Below are 16,919 nucleotides of genomic sequence, written 5' to 3'. Positions count from 1 at the left end.
TACATGATCTTTCAAGGTCCCTTCCAACCCTTAAGATTCTGTGATTCTATCGTGACTAGCCTATACCTCTACCTTTACAAGAAGAATCCATTCAGAGACAACATGCTAACATGGATTTGCATGAATACTGGAAGTAGAGCAGTCTACAGCTGTGTTGATCATTGACTTGATGTTAGGGCAAGGGGAGAGGAAACAGTAATGTCTGTTAATATCCTATAGCCCGCATCTTGTCTCTTGAGGTAGCCCTGTTTCTGTTTCTTCTGGCAAGGTAAAGTGTGAGAATGGAATATATTTGTTCATGTTTCCAGAATCCATAAGCTAACAATTGAGGACGTAACACCAGATGATGAGGCTGATTATTCCTTCATCCCTCAGGGATTTGCTTACAACCTTTCTGCCAAGCTTCAGTTTTTGGGTAAGTTATCTTAGAATACGTAATAGGAACTCCAGAAGGCTAAAATGATGGCATTAATCATGATTAAACCAGGAAAGAGTATGCAGAATTACTTTCCTGATACCTCAAATAGGCACATTGCTGTTCCCTGTTATTTTGTGGTATTATTATTGCATCGTTTTACAGAGACTCTTTTCAGTTGATTGTGTTAATCTGTTCATTTATATGCCTTAGAAGTCTTTAAAAACTGTTCATTATTAAATTACTTTTTGAGAGCAGATGCTCTGTAAATTCTGTTTTCTAATCTATTTCTCCTACCCCCTCCCCACCTTTTTTTTTCCCCAGAGGTCAAGATTGATTTTGTACCAAGAGAAGGTAAGAACAGGCGTCATTATTTATGTGCAAGTAAACATCTGTTCAATAGCAATGGGGTTTTTTCAGTTTTAATTTAATGCATGAATATTCACCTTTTTTCTTTTCCATACTGAACACTCAAATTATATTTAAATTTGTTTTCTCTGCCCTTGCTATAGAACCTCCCAAAATCCACCTTGACTGTCTGGGCCAATCCCCTGACACTATTGTTGTGGTAGCTGGGAACAAATTGAGACTGGATGTTCCCATATCAGGAGATCCAACACCCACTGTCATCTGGCAGAAAGTAAACAAGGTAATGTGTATCCTGACACAAAGGCTGAGGCAACAAACAGTTGTTTGCCTATAGTTTCTTTCTCAAATCTTACTTTGCATTACAGTTTTTAGTCACAAATATTTTCATATGCCTTTGAATTGTTTTTTTTTTTAAACCTCAAAAAAAAGAAGTATCTGCAATGCAGCTGATTTTGTGGGAGTCATCCCAAACTGTTCTTTTCCTGAACTGTTGACTGTTTTTCTATTCCAAAAGAAGGGGCTGAGTATATATGAGTAGACATATGTAGATGCAGATAGTAAGATACCATATAGGTTTGTTCTCTTCCTACCTCAGATTAAATGAAAAGTACCCCATCACCTTCACCTGAGAGGATGGACACGTTCAGGAGATGGCAGCTTCTTAGAAAAACAAAATACTTCTCAAGAATTCTATACTCTGTGAAGGAAATGTCTTCTTAGCAGACCACTGGAGTAAAACTGTATCCAGTATAATGAAAACAGAGGGCACTTGCCACTTGCCTTACCAAAGCAATTACAAAACAAAGAAATAATTTCAAAACTAGACTCAAAATGTGAAGGGAGTTTCATTTCTGGCTATCTTGGAACATCCCCACACCTGATCATCTGTGGGCTCTTAAGCTGTAGCATAGAACACAGAAATTTGTTGCATAATATTCTACAGCATCATTACACTTCCTGTAGGTATAGAGATAGACAAAATAATATTGCCAGTTATATTAATTTCACCAGTCTCATTTCTTCACAATTCTGCTGCATTTTTTGTTCAGGTTAGCATATTTAATGACAGGACCTTTTCCTGCAATGCAGAATTAGCATGGAAACAAACAAAAAAGCATTTGCCCCTCCCTTGGGTATCCAAGGGAATCAGACTCTCTCAGATACAAGTTTCTCTGATAAAATGATGATTTGATATCAGAAAACCCCTGTACAGTGCTAGTTCTAAGATGTAAGCTCTCAACATATGTGTAAAAGAAGACAGCCTTAATTGAAGGATGTATAGCATATACTTACTAATAAAATCCTAAACAAACTGTAGCACAGCTTCAGAATATGTTGTTTGATCTGTGTTACAGATCTGACATTACATTTCTGAGTGTTAAATATTTACACTGAATTACTGTCCCATTGTTACAGAAAGAAGTGATCCTTTTTTTTCATAGTTGCACAAGATGAGTAACTAGTACCACAGCATGCAAACAGATTCACAACTAGTGAGGCTGTAAATTTGGTTTTGCTGACTTATCCTTCCCTTAATTCACTGCAGCCCAATACATCTGCTTCCATTTCTGCTTTTTACTTTCCTATCAGTTGATTTCCTGCCCAGATCTGCTTGCTGCCTCATTTTGCTCTTCACTTTTCCCACACCTCTATATTCAGTAATCCTAACTAACCTATGAACTCTTCTCATCTGTACTGGAGCTTTACTAATCTGCTCAGAAAAACTCACCTGACTATGGTTTCTTTGCTTATCTAGAAAACTGACCTTATTCGAAGCAATGATGATTCCATGACTCCCTCAGAAAATGGCAGTGATTTAAATACTGACAGTAAGGTAAGTTCCTTATTACTCATGCAGACACACAAGTATGCTCAGTGCTTCCTAGATAAAAGGTCCTATTCAGAAGGAAATAAAATTGAGGTCACTATAACTAAAGTGAAGCAAATAGCACATCAGGCCCAACATCCTGCCTCAGAATGGTGATTACCAAACATTTTGAAATCTAGTGAGTAACTTTAGAGTAAGATGATGATTCATTTGTGAATGCTTATCCCTTTTTTCCACCACTAACCTGTAAGCTTCAATAATAAGTACAGGAAAAAAAACTAGAACAAAAATCTGACAGGACACAGGTGAAGATGACAATAGATCAACAGACTGGACAATGTATGCACAAAACAGTGAAAGATACATCATTTTCCAACGACTTTCCTTTTTGTCATAAATAACTTCCTTATTTTGATAGGGTAAAAAATATTTTACATGTATTATGCAACAATAAACCTTTCTCAGGATTAGGATTCTGCTGAGCTAGGCACTATTTAGGCACAAATGCTTTCTAATGGTTCCCGTTGTGAGTCTAGAGATATGTGGGTGCATAAAGAAGCAGCATGTTGCAAACATACAGCAAAATTGTGGTCACTCTGTTTAGATGTCAATTCAGAGAAGAGTATAAAGTTAGCCCATATGACATTTTTGAGTGACAGAAATCACACTGACGCCATTAACAGTTACAAGAAACACAGTACTTTGTTTAGAGGTAACTGCTCAACTCCACGTTAACTGATGCCAAATGTAGAAACTATTGATGGGGAACATCTCCTCAACCATCTGAATTGGAATTTGCAAACCTTCTTGAATATACAACTGTTATCTTTGAAATTCTTTCAAATGATACTAGCAGTTATCCCAAATAGTAATTTGAGGAAGTACTTAGTAACTTGGAAGCGTAACTGGGTATGTATAATGAGCAATAAATCTTAATAACCTGCAGGCTTTCAGAGTCAGTTTTCCAAATGTTATTTATGTGAGCCACACAGTCTGTATTTTCTCTCTTCTACTTGTAAATAGAACTTGAAGTACTTTTTAGCTTTTTATCAGTTTTATAATATTCAGTGATTTGAAGATTTTCAGCAGCTTATGTCTAAGCTCATCAGGCTATCCCTGGCACAATTTACAATGACTTTATCTGTTACTTTCACTGCCCACAGCCTCTGTTTGAATCTGAAGGCCGAGTTCGTGTGGAGAAGCATGAAGACCACTGTGTCTTCATCATTGAAGGAGCAGAAAAAGACGATGAGGGAGTATACAGAGTCATAGTTAAGAATCCCGTGGGCGAAGATAAGGCTGATATCACAGTGAAAGTTATTGGTAAGCAAAGGAAGGAAAAAACTAGACCATGAAAGATCTTGAATTCACTGAAATTCACCCTTCTCTAAAACTGAGGCAAGTTCTGACTTCCGGATTAGAAAACTAGAAAAGGATCATACCATCACAAAATTTGGCAGAAGCCTTTTTCTGCATATCTCACTCAGGTACTTGCCTTTTATGTCAAAAAGGTCAGAGAACAATTCCCAGTAGAAATCCGTGTACTTGCTTTTTATGTATTTCCAGTTTCAGGTGATCCCATCATTTTACAGATTATATTCCCTTTTGAGGTATATGCTTCATGCTTGTCCAAGATAAGAAAAACTCCTTGTCATTTTGTTGTGGCTTCTTTTTTTAAGCAAAGATTACTTCATTCTAAAAGCATTAAAAGGTTAATAAAGATACACAATGTGTCTGTTATAAGATAACCAGATTGCTATCATGAGTCACAGAAGACCTGGGGGGAATATGATTCAGTCAGTAATTTCTATAAATTTTCATATTTAACTTGTTTATACCCTGCCACACATATGACAAGGAGTCAGGTTCTAAACAAACTTAGAAATGCTAAGAGAAAATTCTTTTCACCTACAGTATTAAAAATTTATATTTCATTGCTTAGGCAAAAACTCTTTTTCAATCTTTTATAAATCCCAAGCCAGGATATTTGCTATTAATATCTCCAAGATAACAAAATACGCAAGAAATGCAGCCATTATATTCTATATAAAGTTGATGATGGAGAAAACAGGAAGCCCTGGAGCAAACCTCCTCTTACAGGCCAGAATGACCTTATAACCTTACATTTTGCAAAAATGTATTATGTCTGGGAAGAACAAGGAAGCAAATCATTGAAATATATTTAAAGGAAATAAATTATTTAAAGAAGCATCAAAGAGCAGGATTTACCCTAGACTAACATAACACATTCTCCATTGTACTTGCTGCTGCTGACAAAGCTGTAGCTACATGATACAGAAAAAAATGTTAAAAGAAAAATATTGCATTGACTTGTATAGACAAAAATGAACTCTCATTCATTCTCCTGTTTTCTTCAGATGTTCCTGACCCTCCAGAAGCTCCCATAATCAGCAACATTGGAGAAGATTACTGCACTGTGCAGTGGCAGCCTCCTAAATATGATGGTGGGCAACCAGTACTTGGTAAGAAGAGCTGAAACAAAAGTTCCCAGCAGCCTTGTCTGTATTTTTGCTGCTCCTTTAAGATGGCAGAGGAGGATTCTCTATCTTTATTCACTCTAGGAAGGCTGATTCTCAGAAACTAGCTACTGTAATATATCAAAACTTCAAACTGGTCTAGATTCTGGCCTTTCAATTTTAGGGAAAGAGTGCCACCTACCCATGCTATTCAGATCAGAGATGTCAGCAAGTTACCTAAGCACAAGAAGGTGATACCAAAAACTGCAAAAGCTAAATATTCTCCTTCAAGATTGAAGGTTTTGGCCAATATGCAGGCCTTTGGGCTTATCTAGGCCACCAGATCTGTGGCCACCTCAGTCATCAACTCCAGTCACCTGCAATCTCAAGCAATCACGTTAGACATGTTTCTTTTAGAAAACTATTTCACAATCCTACTTCATATACAAGCACACATCTTTGGTCACAAAGCATTTTCCAGTCATTTTGATGACCTTACTATCTGTACTAAAAACTAGAGGTTGAAGTTATCATGCAATGCAGGGAGTGAGCAGAAGGGATCAGGAGTATCACCTATACCATTTTAATTTCTCTGCAGAGCATGGTGTTAGTTAAGTGAAAGTCCCTGTGATCCTCATAATGGTCTTTGCTAACTTTAGAGAAAAATCCCCCAGGACTCCAAATCTAGCAATTTGTTCAATAAAGATCACTGGAGTTTGAGGTTGGGGTTTTGGTTTATCTTCTTCAGCAAACACACACTGCAAGCTATATGAACTTCCATCGGGATGCCAGGGCTAGAAGTGTTCTAGAAGTCTTTTAGCCTCCTGCATAGCATCTGGAAGCAAGGAGTTTGTATTTGTTTGTTTGGACTTCATTCAATTCCACAAGAACAGAGCAACCTCATTTAAATTGAACAGAAATTATCTGTGCAGGAATAAAGAAGATACCAGTGAGCCAGCTCTTTGTGATTTCACGTGTTCTGGCAGGAAGCAAGCAAGAAGTGAACAATTTAAACTATTATGTGCAAAGATATATACCACAGCTGTCCCATTACCATAGCCACACATACATACCCCCACCCTACCTTGACTGTGCAATATCCATAATTTCATTTGAGTTTTCAGGACACATTTTTGTAAGGTTTGTTTGTTTTCACTGTCAAAGGAATGATTTTGTTAATGTTCCATTAACAACCTTTTGCACTATATGAGGTTTCTTGAGTTAGCAAAGGACTCTACTATTAATAGAGATAGAATAAAACACCTTTAAAAAAAACCCCAAACAAAACAGCAGGCAAGATCCAGCAGTATCCACTGAAAGCAAATTATAAAATCAAGGGAAAAAGACATAATGCATTCTTATCTGTCTTCTTATTGTTACAGATGGCAATGAAGGCAGCCTGCTACAGTCTTTATTAGCTGTTCCCAACAGATATAGAAAAGAAATTCACATCCCATCTTTACTGCTACACAAACCTTTCATGGGGTCTCATGTACTTTTACATTACTAAACTAGTATCTTTATCATACATTCTGTGCTTCTGGGGATATGATCTGCCTTAACAAATGTCACAAACAGTACCAGTATTGTCTTTTTACCTCATTTTTTCATTTTATTTTTTAAATTACAACTCTGATATGCCACAGGGAAGAACTGTCTCAGTTCTGATAAGGAACTATGCATATCTAAAATGGCAAAAAAACAGAAACTGAGTTGCTGGAACTTCTCTCAGTCTCATAGACCTTGGGAAGAGAGAAAAAAGCAGGAACATAGCAAAGGAACCATAAGTTCTTTGCTTACAGCATTTAATTTCCTACATTATAAGTGATGATACAACCTATCAGCTCAAAGGTAGTTAGACCACTCACTACCCAAAACGTTCTGTAGACTCCCATGCTCTTCTTGCAATCCAAAATAGACAGGAACAGCTCCTGCTGGAAGGTGTCTGTGCCTGTAACCTGACAGTAAATGTGCCTGTTGCTCCTCATCTCCTTTCAAGCACTGTGCCAGTCCTACTTCCCAGATATATAAAAGGGACATCTGCAAGCTTGACACTCATGACCTTTGTGAGTAACAGGGACTGAACCACTGACCTACACAGCTCCACTACAACATGTCCTTACAACGTATTCGCTATTGACGTGCTATTATAGCTGGCCACTGTTACAGACATACCCTCTGGAGACTATGGGTAGAGACACACAACACGTGCATGGTACGTGTAAATCACTATTCAGTGTCTCGTCTGATTATCCAATCCATAGTTTTAAAGATGAATAGCTTTCAAAACAAAATCTGTGTAAAAGAAGTCTACAAGCAACTACATGCAGGCATACCATCTGCAACACAGAGAAGCAAAATCCTACATGTTAAGGATCAAAAAAATCACAGATTCCATTCCCAGTTTGGGGAAATCAAAAGTCTTCCTTTCAAACTGATAACCCAGCCTGATTTAGCCATTCTGAAAAACATCATGGTAGTGTGGGAAAGGCTGTGGATGTTAAAGTGAGAAGGAGAGGTACTGGATGCTAAGAGTACAGACTACATCTAAACTATACTATAGTGCAGCTCATCCAGTGCTTTTGGTTCTCTGTAATCATACACGTTCACTTTGCTCCCTAAAGGAATCATAGCAAGAAAAATGGTGCATTGACAGCACTCACTTCGTTATAGGGCTGAAGCAGAACACTGTCAGGGAAGAACTTGACAATTCCACCACTAAGCAATTGAGAGCTAATACATTTTAAAAACCCACAACAAAAGGAAGTGTTAAAATAATCCACCAACTAATTTTTTGCATTGTGATTTACACCATTAGTCAATATTAGTGGATTCCAGCACCATGTTAAAAAAATATATGTTTTTCTAACTCTGTCTCATCTTAGACATTTCAAGGCAATTTCTTCTTCACTGAAAGCGCTTTCTAGTGAACTATGTTTCATGCATTTCTCGGTTCATTAGGAGTCAATGGCCTCATTCTCACAAGAAAGGATCTACCATTTAAGCTCTGTTGGTATCTGTGTTTTGCATACATCTAAATACTGCAATAGCAGTGCAAAATGTGCTTAAAGCCTCATATCAGATGTGGACAGTTCTAAGTATTAACTCTGAAAAGTGGAATTGTTCAGGTAAGAATGTCAAATAGGAGGAAAGTAATACTAGGAGAAACTGGAGGAAAATACCAAATCTTCACACACTGCAGTTATACACAGAAATTCTGAATGATGTTTGTCTCTTCTATGCAAATGAAAAACAAATAGAGAGAAAAAGCTATTTCCTTTCTTCATGTATGTGAGAGAATAATCTGCAGTTCCATTACAAGAGCTATCTTTTCCAGGCTATATTTTGGAGAGAAAGAAGAAGAAGAGCTATAGATGGATGAGACTGAACTTTGACCTTTTAAAAGAGCTAACCTACGAAGCCAAGCGAATGATTGAAGGAGTGGTTTATGAGATGCGGATCTATGCTGTGAATTCTATTGGCATGTCCCGGCCAAGCCTTCCCTCTCAACCCTTCATGCCAATTGGTGAGTTTTAACTTCACTCCATATTATTTCTAAGACAAAAATCAAGACAAGACCATTTTCACCTATTCTCAACTGCCCTTATACCTAAAAAGAAAGTGTTAGGAAAGAGACTATCAACCCTTTCCATATTCTATATTTAATTAACCTTTTCCTTTGTAACGTTCCTCTTCTCTATCTGTCATTCCCCCTCCTGAGAAGTGCAGAGGTTCCAGTTTCATGAAATTGCTGATGAATTTTTAGTTGTTATAATTAGAAGTGTGAGAGTCAAGTTGGATGTGGAAAGGAGGAGAACTAATTGACAGAAATTGCCCCGTCCCTCTCAGCTTCCCCCATTCCCTTATGGGTGCAAATATCACAGTATCTTACCCACTACTCCCTTAATCCTGGCCCTCTCCACAGCTAAAAGGATAGCTGATTAAGAAAATATTTGAGGAATGATTTTCTATAAATAATCCTTCCCAACACTGCAGTGCAGCATCTCCTGCAGTCCTCGAGCAAGGAGCATACTAAAGGAGTCCTCAGGAAATTTGCCTGCTAAGAGTTTTAGAAAGAAGACCCACAAAAATCTAAACAGCTGGAGATTAAAATGACTAGAGTTGCTAAATCTACAAATATCAGTGAAGGGGGACAGTCTGCTGAAGGAGATCATGTGAAAGCAGATGATGTAGTGAAGGAGCCAGAAGGAGAGTATGAACTGCAAGAGGGGTCTCTTAATTCTGGATTTCAAGCACACAACGGCTGGTCTGCAGCAAACAAGGGCGAACGAAAATCATCAAGCGGAGCTACTGAAAAACAAGGTCCAAAGTTTTCATGGGATAGGCAGAGTTTTGCTTGATTAAGGATAAAGTTCACACTTACTGCTTCAGAGGAGAGGTTTGGGGTTTTGATCGCGTGCTATGTGGTTGTGTATGCCCCCAACTGCCTCTGTCTCCTGTGTGCTATTCACAATCCTTGCTGCTATATGAGTATGAAAAATTGACACAGTTACAGGAAGGAAACTGGGTGATATTTTTAAAATATATTTCTCTAAACAATAACTTTGAGAACTGATTGATTACAGTCAGTTTCATGATTTATAAACCTGTATTTAACTTATATGTGAAATATTTTTAATATGTACAATCTGTTATGTATTCAAAAGATGTTCAGTTTATAACACATATGCACAGACTATGCCAAACTGACATTTCTTTAATGTGACTGCTTTTATGCCACAAACACTAAACTTTGTGTTCCGATGCTCTGAATGTTGTTTTGGAAAAGCTGTCCTGTTTGAGTTCTGCAATCAATGTCTTCACAGTAACATTTATGAGTATTTGCATTTGTCCAGTAAGGGCTTTGATTGCTTTTTAATTAGTAGACCACAGCCATGCTTACAAAGACTGACTTTAGGTATTGGATTTAAAAGAGACATGACACTCCTGAAAAGATATTAAATAGCTCTATCTAACTGAAGTGAAAGTTTTCCAACCTCAAAATGTTTCTCTCAGGCCTGTCTCTGTTTCAAATGCACACATCAGAACTAGTCTTTCTGTAAATATGTAGTCATAATTTTTGCTTATTTTCTCCATTGGTAGAGGAAAATTAAGTCAAATATAGCCACTGATGAATTTACAGACCATGTAATTTCTGTCTAATTACAATCAGGGTGTAAGTACAGTAAAGAAACTGTATGCATCTTTATTTCTAAACTTTTCTGTGGATTTCTGATGACAATTTGACTCCCTTTCACAATTCTTCTTTTTCATTTGCTTTTACTCATAAGGGAGCATATGTGACTAGGAATTACTATCTTAACCTCTTGCTCCCCTATTCCAGGAATCACCTGCTGCGCTTCTATTAAGTATCACATTTTATAACTGAGCTTCAGCTAAACTGACTTTATAAAAGCAGATCATGGTATATAATTTAGCTGCTAATCACTTCTTTTACAGCCTTTGAACTCACAGTTGTATTTCTGTTTCTCAGAATTTACTTCTACTTATTTCCCTACAGCTCCTCCAAGTGAACCAACCCACTTTACAGTGGAGGATGTTTCTGACAGCACCGTTGCCTTGAAGTGGAGACCCCCTGAGCGGATTGGAGCAGGGGGATTAGATGGTTATATTGTGGAATACTGCAAAGATGGATGTAAGTAAGCACCAGTGCTAGGCAGCTGCAACTGAACACTACTGAAATACTACAATTGCAATAGCTTTGCTGCAATATCCCAATAGATTAACCATATCCAGCATCATTAAGTTTGAACTCTAATCTATGACTAACATCCTTGGCAATCATCACCAGACTTACCATGACATGACTGTAAAACCTCAAAGTCACATCAACCATAATGTTACCTTCACAATCACCTTAATACAGAAAAGCACCACAGAAATACCAGTGCTGTTCCATAATCACTACTATACTTTTGTAGCATTTACAAAATGCATATTCCTTAAAACCAATATAACAACATCACTGTAACAACATCAGTTAAACTTGCAACTTACTGCCTTACCTCATTTAATACTTGCGGTCTGATAATACAGAGTATAACTCCACCTTATCTACACCACTCATGTCTTAAAAATCAGCTAACAAATTTATAATCACTTCAATCACCTAATTTTCTCTATTCTCAATTGCCACATAATCTAAAGTAGGAGTTTTATAGGGTATAATTTATGAAGAAAGAAAAGTCTTTAATGAGATATCATCACGAAATTAGCAGGCTCTGTGTCATTAGAATAACTAAAGAAGCCTTAGGAATTCTATTCTACAGATAAAAGTTAATAATACATTCCAAAAGTTATGTGCTCCATTGTTTTCAGCATATGTGGCTCTTGCCAATCTGTTTGGGTACCCATAGGAGATATACCTATTTCATAGAAAAAACTGAATTAAGCCTTTGTTTTCTTGCTAAAAATACTTCCAAAGTTATCCCCAATCTGTCCTTGCTAATGAGAATAAATGTACAAAAGCCTTGCAGCTCTAAGCTCTGTGAAACAGAATGCCAAAGGAAAGATCCAAAGACATTCCCTTACTCTTAGCTATTTTGAATAACAAAGTGTATACCTTCCATAGCTCCATGTGTAAACACATCTTCTAGAACAAATGTTCTTTTTCAAGATTAGTTTGTTCTCTTAAGTGTAGTTTGTATGTTAAATTCATTTTGCCCTAACACAAATTTACTTTCAACCCTAGACAAGGCATCAGTTTGGAAAAATAATAATTACTGCAATATGCAAATCCTGTACTTGCAGCTACAGAATGGATTCCAGCTCTTCCTGGCCTAACTGAGCGAACTTCTGCACTGATTAAAGACCTGGTCACAGGGGACAAACTTCATTTCCGTATAAAGGCTATAAACTTGGCTGGAGAGAGTGGTGCAGCAATAATCAAGGAACCCATTACTGTTCAAGAGATCCTACGTGAGTATCTAGACTGACTGAATAAATCTTATTCACTTATTTCCTCTGGTCAAAATTCTGTCTCCTTTTGAGAAGAACACACAAACAGCTCTTTCACCTTGACAGGGCCCCCAATATCTTCTGGTTCTAGTAATGTCACTATACTGTCCATATTTTATATTTCTGAAGCATAGCTCTGAAAATTGTTACTTGTAAAATATGGTCATTTCACCTCTTGTAATAGCACTGTCAGCATTTAAGAGTCACTTTTTTAATATTTAGCTCTATGATGGAAAAGCTGTTACATTACTGTAAAATGATCCGGCTACCCACAGCAAGAGACCTATTTAAATAAGAACAATTATCTTGATTGTCCTAGCTTATTAATTAACACCTTGTGTATCACCCAACAGCAGGAGATTATAATTCATTTGACTGGAGTCCAAAAGATATCAAGAGCTGCTAATAGGGGATTCCTCAACCCTGACTCACATGAAGTGTCTGCCAGAGTCTCACTGACAGTAAAATGACCCAATGTAAATGAAATGAAGCTGTAATACATCTCAAAACCAAATAGACATGAAAGACACATACTCCAACTGTATGTTAAGAAATTCTCTGTAAATTACTAGGAAAAAGAATAAGAAACACATGGAGAACATAGAAAGCTTTCCAGTGAGGTAAACAGGAATCAAGGTCAGTGAAAAGTAAGCTGTGAGACTCCACTCCTTGCACCTCAAAGAAAGAAGCGAATACAACTGAATGAGTGTAGAAAGATAAAGGAAATTCAGTGATTGCTCTAAGAGTAAATCCATAAATATCTCCAAATGGCAATTTACAAGGACCTGGAGTATCAATATAGCAGTAGATTATTCACAGTCTATAATCATCCTCTGTTCCATCCCTTCTACTGAACTCATAAAGTCATCCAAAGAAAAAGAAGTCCAGATAGAAGGTTCATATCCAACAGCGGTCACCCAAATCTGGCATTCCAGATGCAACACAGTTTCACAAATCCTGCTGCCACTGAAACCTGCTCAGTTGTAAATATGTGACTGAGATGGTAAATTTGTATCCAGTAGTCAAATACATTTGAAAGTACTTTGAGAATTCACTACTCCTTCACTGTATAAACAGTGTTTGCACAATTTTCCTACGCTTACAAGTATCCAAGCCTCTCCTCTTTGGTGTTTTGTCTTATTTGTGTTATAAGCAATATTTCAAATCATCTAAAGCTTTGTATTTCATGTACTAATGCTTTACTGCAGAGCGTCCCAAAATCTGGTTGCCACGTCATCTCAGACAGACTCTGGTTAAGAAAGTGGGTGAGACAATCAATATTGTGATCCCTTTTCAGGTATGTATCCATTTCTATTTTGTCATGGTTACTTGTAATTACTTACCTAGAATAGTTTCTCTTATGCAAGTTTCCATTGCCTCACTGCTTAAGTACTATTACATAAAGTATGGCTGATGATTTTAAAAAAACCTTGAATATTAAAGAAAAAACCCTCAAATCACTCTTCTTTCCGTCACTTTTTTTTTGTTTTTAGTCATAGTTTCTTCCACAATCTCTCCTTCTGCATATGTTTGCTGTATATGCAAGTATAATGACCATTTTTAAAATACCACAAGCATTTTACTCTAATAGCAATACAGTGAAAGACAGTTTGTGAAAGGAAAAGGTTTCCTGAGTGAGACATGGGAAAAGAGATTGTAAATTGCATATTCACAGAGAGATCCTCAGTAACAATGGATATATAATTTAATCTAGCTCTCAGAAGGAACTGAAATTAGTGAAGAGTTTTTAAATTCTCAAGTAGAAGATGGAGATGTGCAAAACATTTTTTTCAGCAAGGGAGACATATGCACGTGTTACCTTTATTCTTCTGTTTGGGGAAAGAAAGCAGAGGAAAAGAATATCCAAACCTCTGTAAAATACAATATACATGTCTTTTGGCCTGTGGCTACTGGGTTACATGAAAAGCCACTTTTTCACAAAGATATATCTAATCAGTAAACAGTTGCAAACCAATACATGGAGTAACTGCATTGAATTTCATGCTTGCACTACTTCAATGTAATCACATGCTTATTTTTTCCTTTCATGTTTCTTATCTCCCAAATTGCTAAAATGGCCCCTTTGCTGAGGTCTGGCCACATGCAAAATTTGAGATTTTACATCAGATATTTCTGAGTTGTGTAAGTCTTAAATTAAATCAACAGATACTTTTGCTGCTTTCATGTCTTTGATGAAGTAAATTTATGCAAAATTGGCAAGTTGTCCCATAAGCAGAGGAAACAACAAAGTTTAGCATTGATGGATTTTATGGATTCACGTCCCCTATATCATCACCTCAGAGCAGCTTCATTGCTACATTCCCAGAGACGTGCAAGTTCTTTGTCCTACTCCTCTATGTAGTCCTGACATGTCCTCAGTTCCCCAGGCCAGAAAAAGTACAGGTAGCGACTAATACAGAGCTTTACTTCTCCTGCCTGATCATTCAGCTGTTGCCAAACAAAAAGGATAAAGACCAAAAGTCTTCCCTGACATTTCCTGAGTGGGGATACTAACAAGGGTTTCGGTATTCCACCCTGGCAGCAGTTTCCAAAAACCTGTACTAAGCCAATCTTGGATAGCTCTACTGTACTGGCAAATTTAGCTGAAGTGAACCAACTAATTGAAAAGTTACTCGAGTAGCTGACTGGCAGAAAAATCATGTGTTGGTTGTAAACTGTTTGTTTCCTAAAAGGTAAGGCTAACAAAAAAATGCTCAAATCATCTCATATTAAATTTTAGCCTGAGAACAAAACCAGAGGATTTTAATTCAAGAGGCACTTTTTGAGTGAATTGAAATTGCAATAGTGTTGAATTGCAGCAACAGCTACAGTTCTCAATACTGCCAAAGCTATTTAGAATATGCAGAATTGGGGATCTTTCAAGAAAAGCAGAACAAAAAACCAACATTTCACTTTATATTTTGTAAAAAGTTTTAACTAGTGACTATTTCTATTGAATATCTCTAAGTAGATATGACTTCAATCTTCAAATTCCACAAAGGATATAGAAGGAGATACATAAATACTGTAATTAGTGGGAACCCAAGCAGGCAGAGTACTATGTAACCAAAGTGTAAGTCAGCATCTTCTACTATTCACAGTTTCTGTGCAACCCCGCCAGTGACCTCTGTAGCCACTACTGTGTTATTTAATGCTGAAATTCTGTTAAATACCTCATCAGAGTATACTGGGCTAGATGTTATTTGCAAAACTACTCAAGTCTTTAGAAGAAAATATACAGAAAAGAACAAGTCCAATATTATTGCTGAACCTTTTTCTGTTGAGTGCATTAAGCAGGTGAGACATACTGTGAAAGGGAATCAACACATTCTTGTTTCCAAAGTAACTACACAGGCACATGATTGAAGGGATATTAAGTGCTATTAGTGGATAAAATTCACAGTATTACTGAGCAATCTTCTTGCCCATCATACATGTGTGAAAATAAACATCTATAAGCATTTAAATTCATTCTTCCCTGGCAGTAAACACCCTGAAGCTCCTCTGGAGTGCTATTTACCCACCCTGTCACTCACTGTTCTCTCTCAGATTACATATTACACATTGCAGAAATCCAACCCTCTGAGATATGCATTAGGAGCATGCTTTCTATCCGTTTATGATTTTCACAGTCTATAAATATAAGAGTATATGAAAACCAACACTTCAAACACTTGCAATCTTTCACTGATACCTACAACACCTCAAAAAAGGAGGTGCTGCGAGTGAATATATCTGATCAACCACACTAGAACACCAGCAGCAGCAAAGCTTGATTCATAGTCAGGATATTTCTTATGATAAAGATAATACTACAGTTTTGTATGCCCAGTTTTGCAAGATATTTATCACTCAATCAAGAACTATTAAATCTTGTAATCAGTGTGAAAACCTGTCAACAAAACCTAGCCAAGTATTTGTCTGGATAAAATAGAAATTTAAATAACATTTCCATGTCATGGTATCATTTTAAGTGGTTTTGTTTGAAAGCAGTCTCCTATTTTCAAGCAGAATCCTCATACCATTTTAAAATACACAGATATGTTTAAGTAAGACAGAATCAATTCTTGCCAAGTTCACCAACAATCAGACATGGATATGGAAAAAAACCTCAAGCCTACAACAAACACACCCTTTCACTTGTTCAAGAATTTCTACTATACTTTCCAGCTGCAGAAAGGAAAACATATTTTCCTCTAATTGTTTTGGGTTTTTTTTCAGTGTTCTATGAAATGAGACCAGGATGAGGGCACACTAGAATTGGGAAAAATAGTCTTGTCTTTAATATTTCAGAGTTAGTGGCCTGAAGTGACTATAATCCTTAGCAGAGAGTAGTAAGAAAATCAGCTACCAGATGGGAAAAACAGAAGATTCAAATCCATTGCTCATTCAAGGTTTATTATCAGTCCTGCTGTAAAATCAATTACAACGCACCTGACAATTTAGATGCCAGAGAAAAGAGCATCTATTAAAGGATAGTAATTACTAGGTAGTTTAGAAGTCCTGTAAGTGTAATTTTAGGCAGATCTTGGCCTGACTCATAAAAGAAGTAGTTTTTTTCCAATACCACAGAAATTATGCTGCACAGGCTTTCTGAGCAAATACCAGACAAACCTCAAACAAAGGTGCAGCAAAACACAAAGATTAGTTTTTATTTTGCCTACTTTCAGGTACTGAAATCAACAGTCTGAGCATCATAATCTCCCTCTGCAGCCTGAAATCAACAATTTAAGTCTTATAGATTATGTTCCAGACATCCAGTGAATTCAGGAGCCTTCTGAGGTGCCTTCTCTACTGTTGACTAGAAGAGAAGGGAAGTATGTGTCCAGATTTCAGTGACTTGGACTTCAGC

At 37.0% G+C, this 16,919-nt stretch overlaps 1 protein-coding gene across 1 annotated transcript in view; it reads left to right on the top strand.

The window, feature by feature from the left end:
- Window positions 1–16,919, top strand: part of MYBPC3 (myosin binding protein C3) — a 60,938-nt gene that overhangs the window by 32,159 nt on the left and 11,860 nt on the right. Inside the window, exons 19-28 of the mRNA XM_061997800.1 lie at window positions 309–415; window positions 740–769; window positions 928–1,064; window positions 2,541–2,618; window positions 3,776–3,935; window positions 4,991–5,095; window positions 8,427–8,615; window positions 10,611–10,745; window positions 11,861–12,028; window positions 13,276–13,364. Of these exons, the coding sequence (XP_061853784.1) occupies window positions 309–415; window positions 740–769; window positions 928–1,064; window positions 2,541–2,618; window positions 3,776–3,935; window positions 4,991–5,095; window positions 8,427–8,615; window positions 10,611–10,745; window positions 11,861–12,028; window positions 13,276–13,364 (1,198 nt within the window). The remainder of the gene's footprint in view (window positions 1–308; window positions 416–739; window positions 770–927; window positions 1,065–2,540; window positions 2,619–3,775; window positions 3,936–4,990; window positions 5,096–8,426; window positions 8,616–10,610; window positions 10,746–11,860; window positions 12,029–13,275; window positions 13,365–16,919) is intronic.

This window comes from Colius striatus, chromosome 6, assembly GCF_028858725.1.
Source record: "Colius striatus isolate bColStr4 chromosome 6, bColStr4.1.hap1, whole genome shotgun sequence".
NCBI lineage: Eukaryota > Metazoa > Chordata > Aves > Coliiformes > Coliidae > Colius > Colius striatus.
The sequence above is the reverse complement of the archived record's forward strand: the minus strand, read 5'-3'. Positions and strand labels throughout refer to the sequence as shown.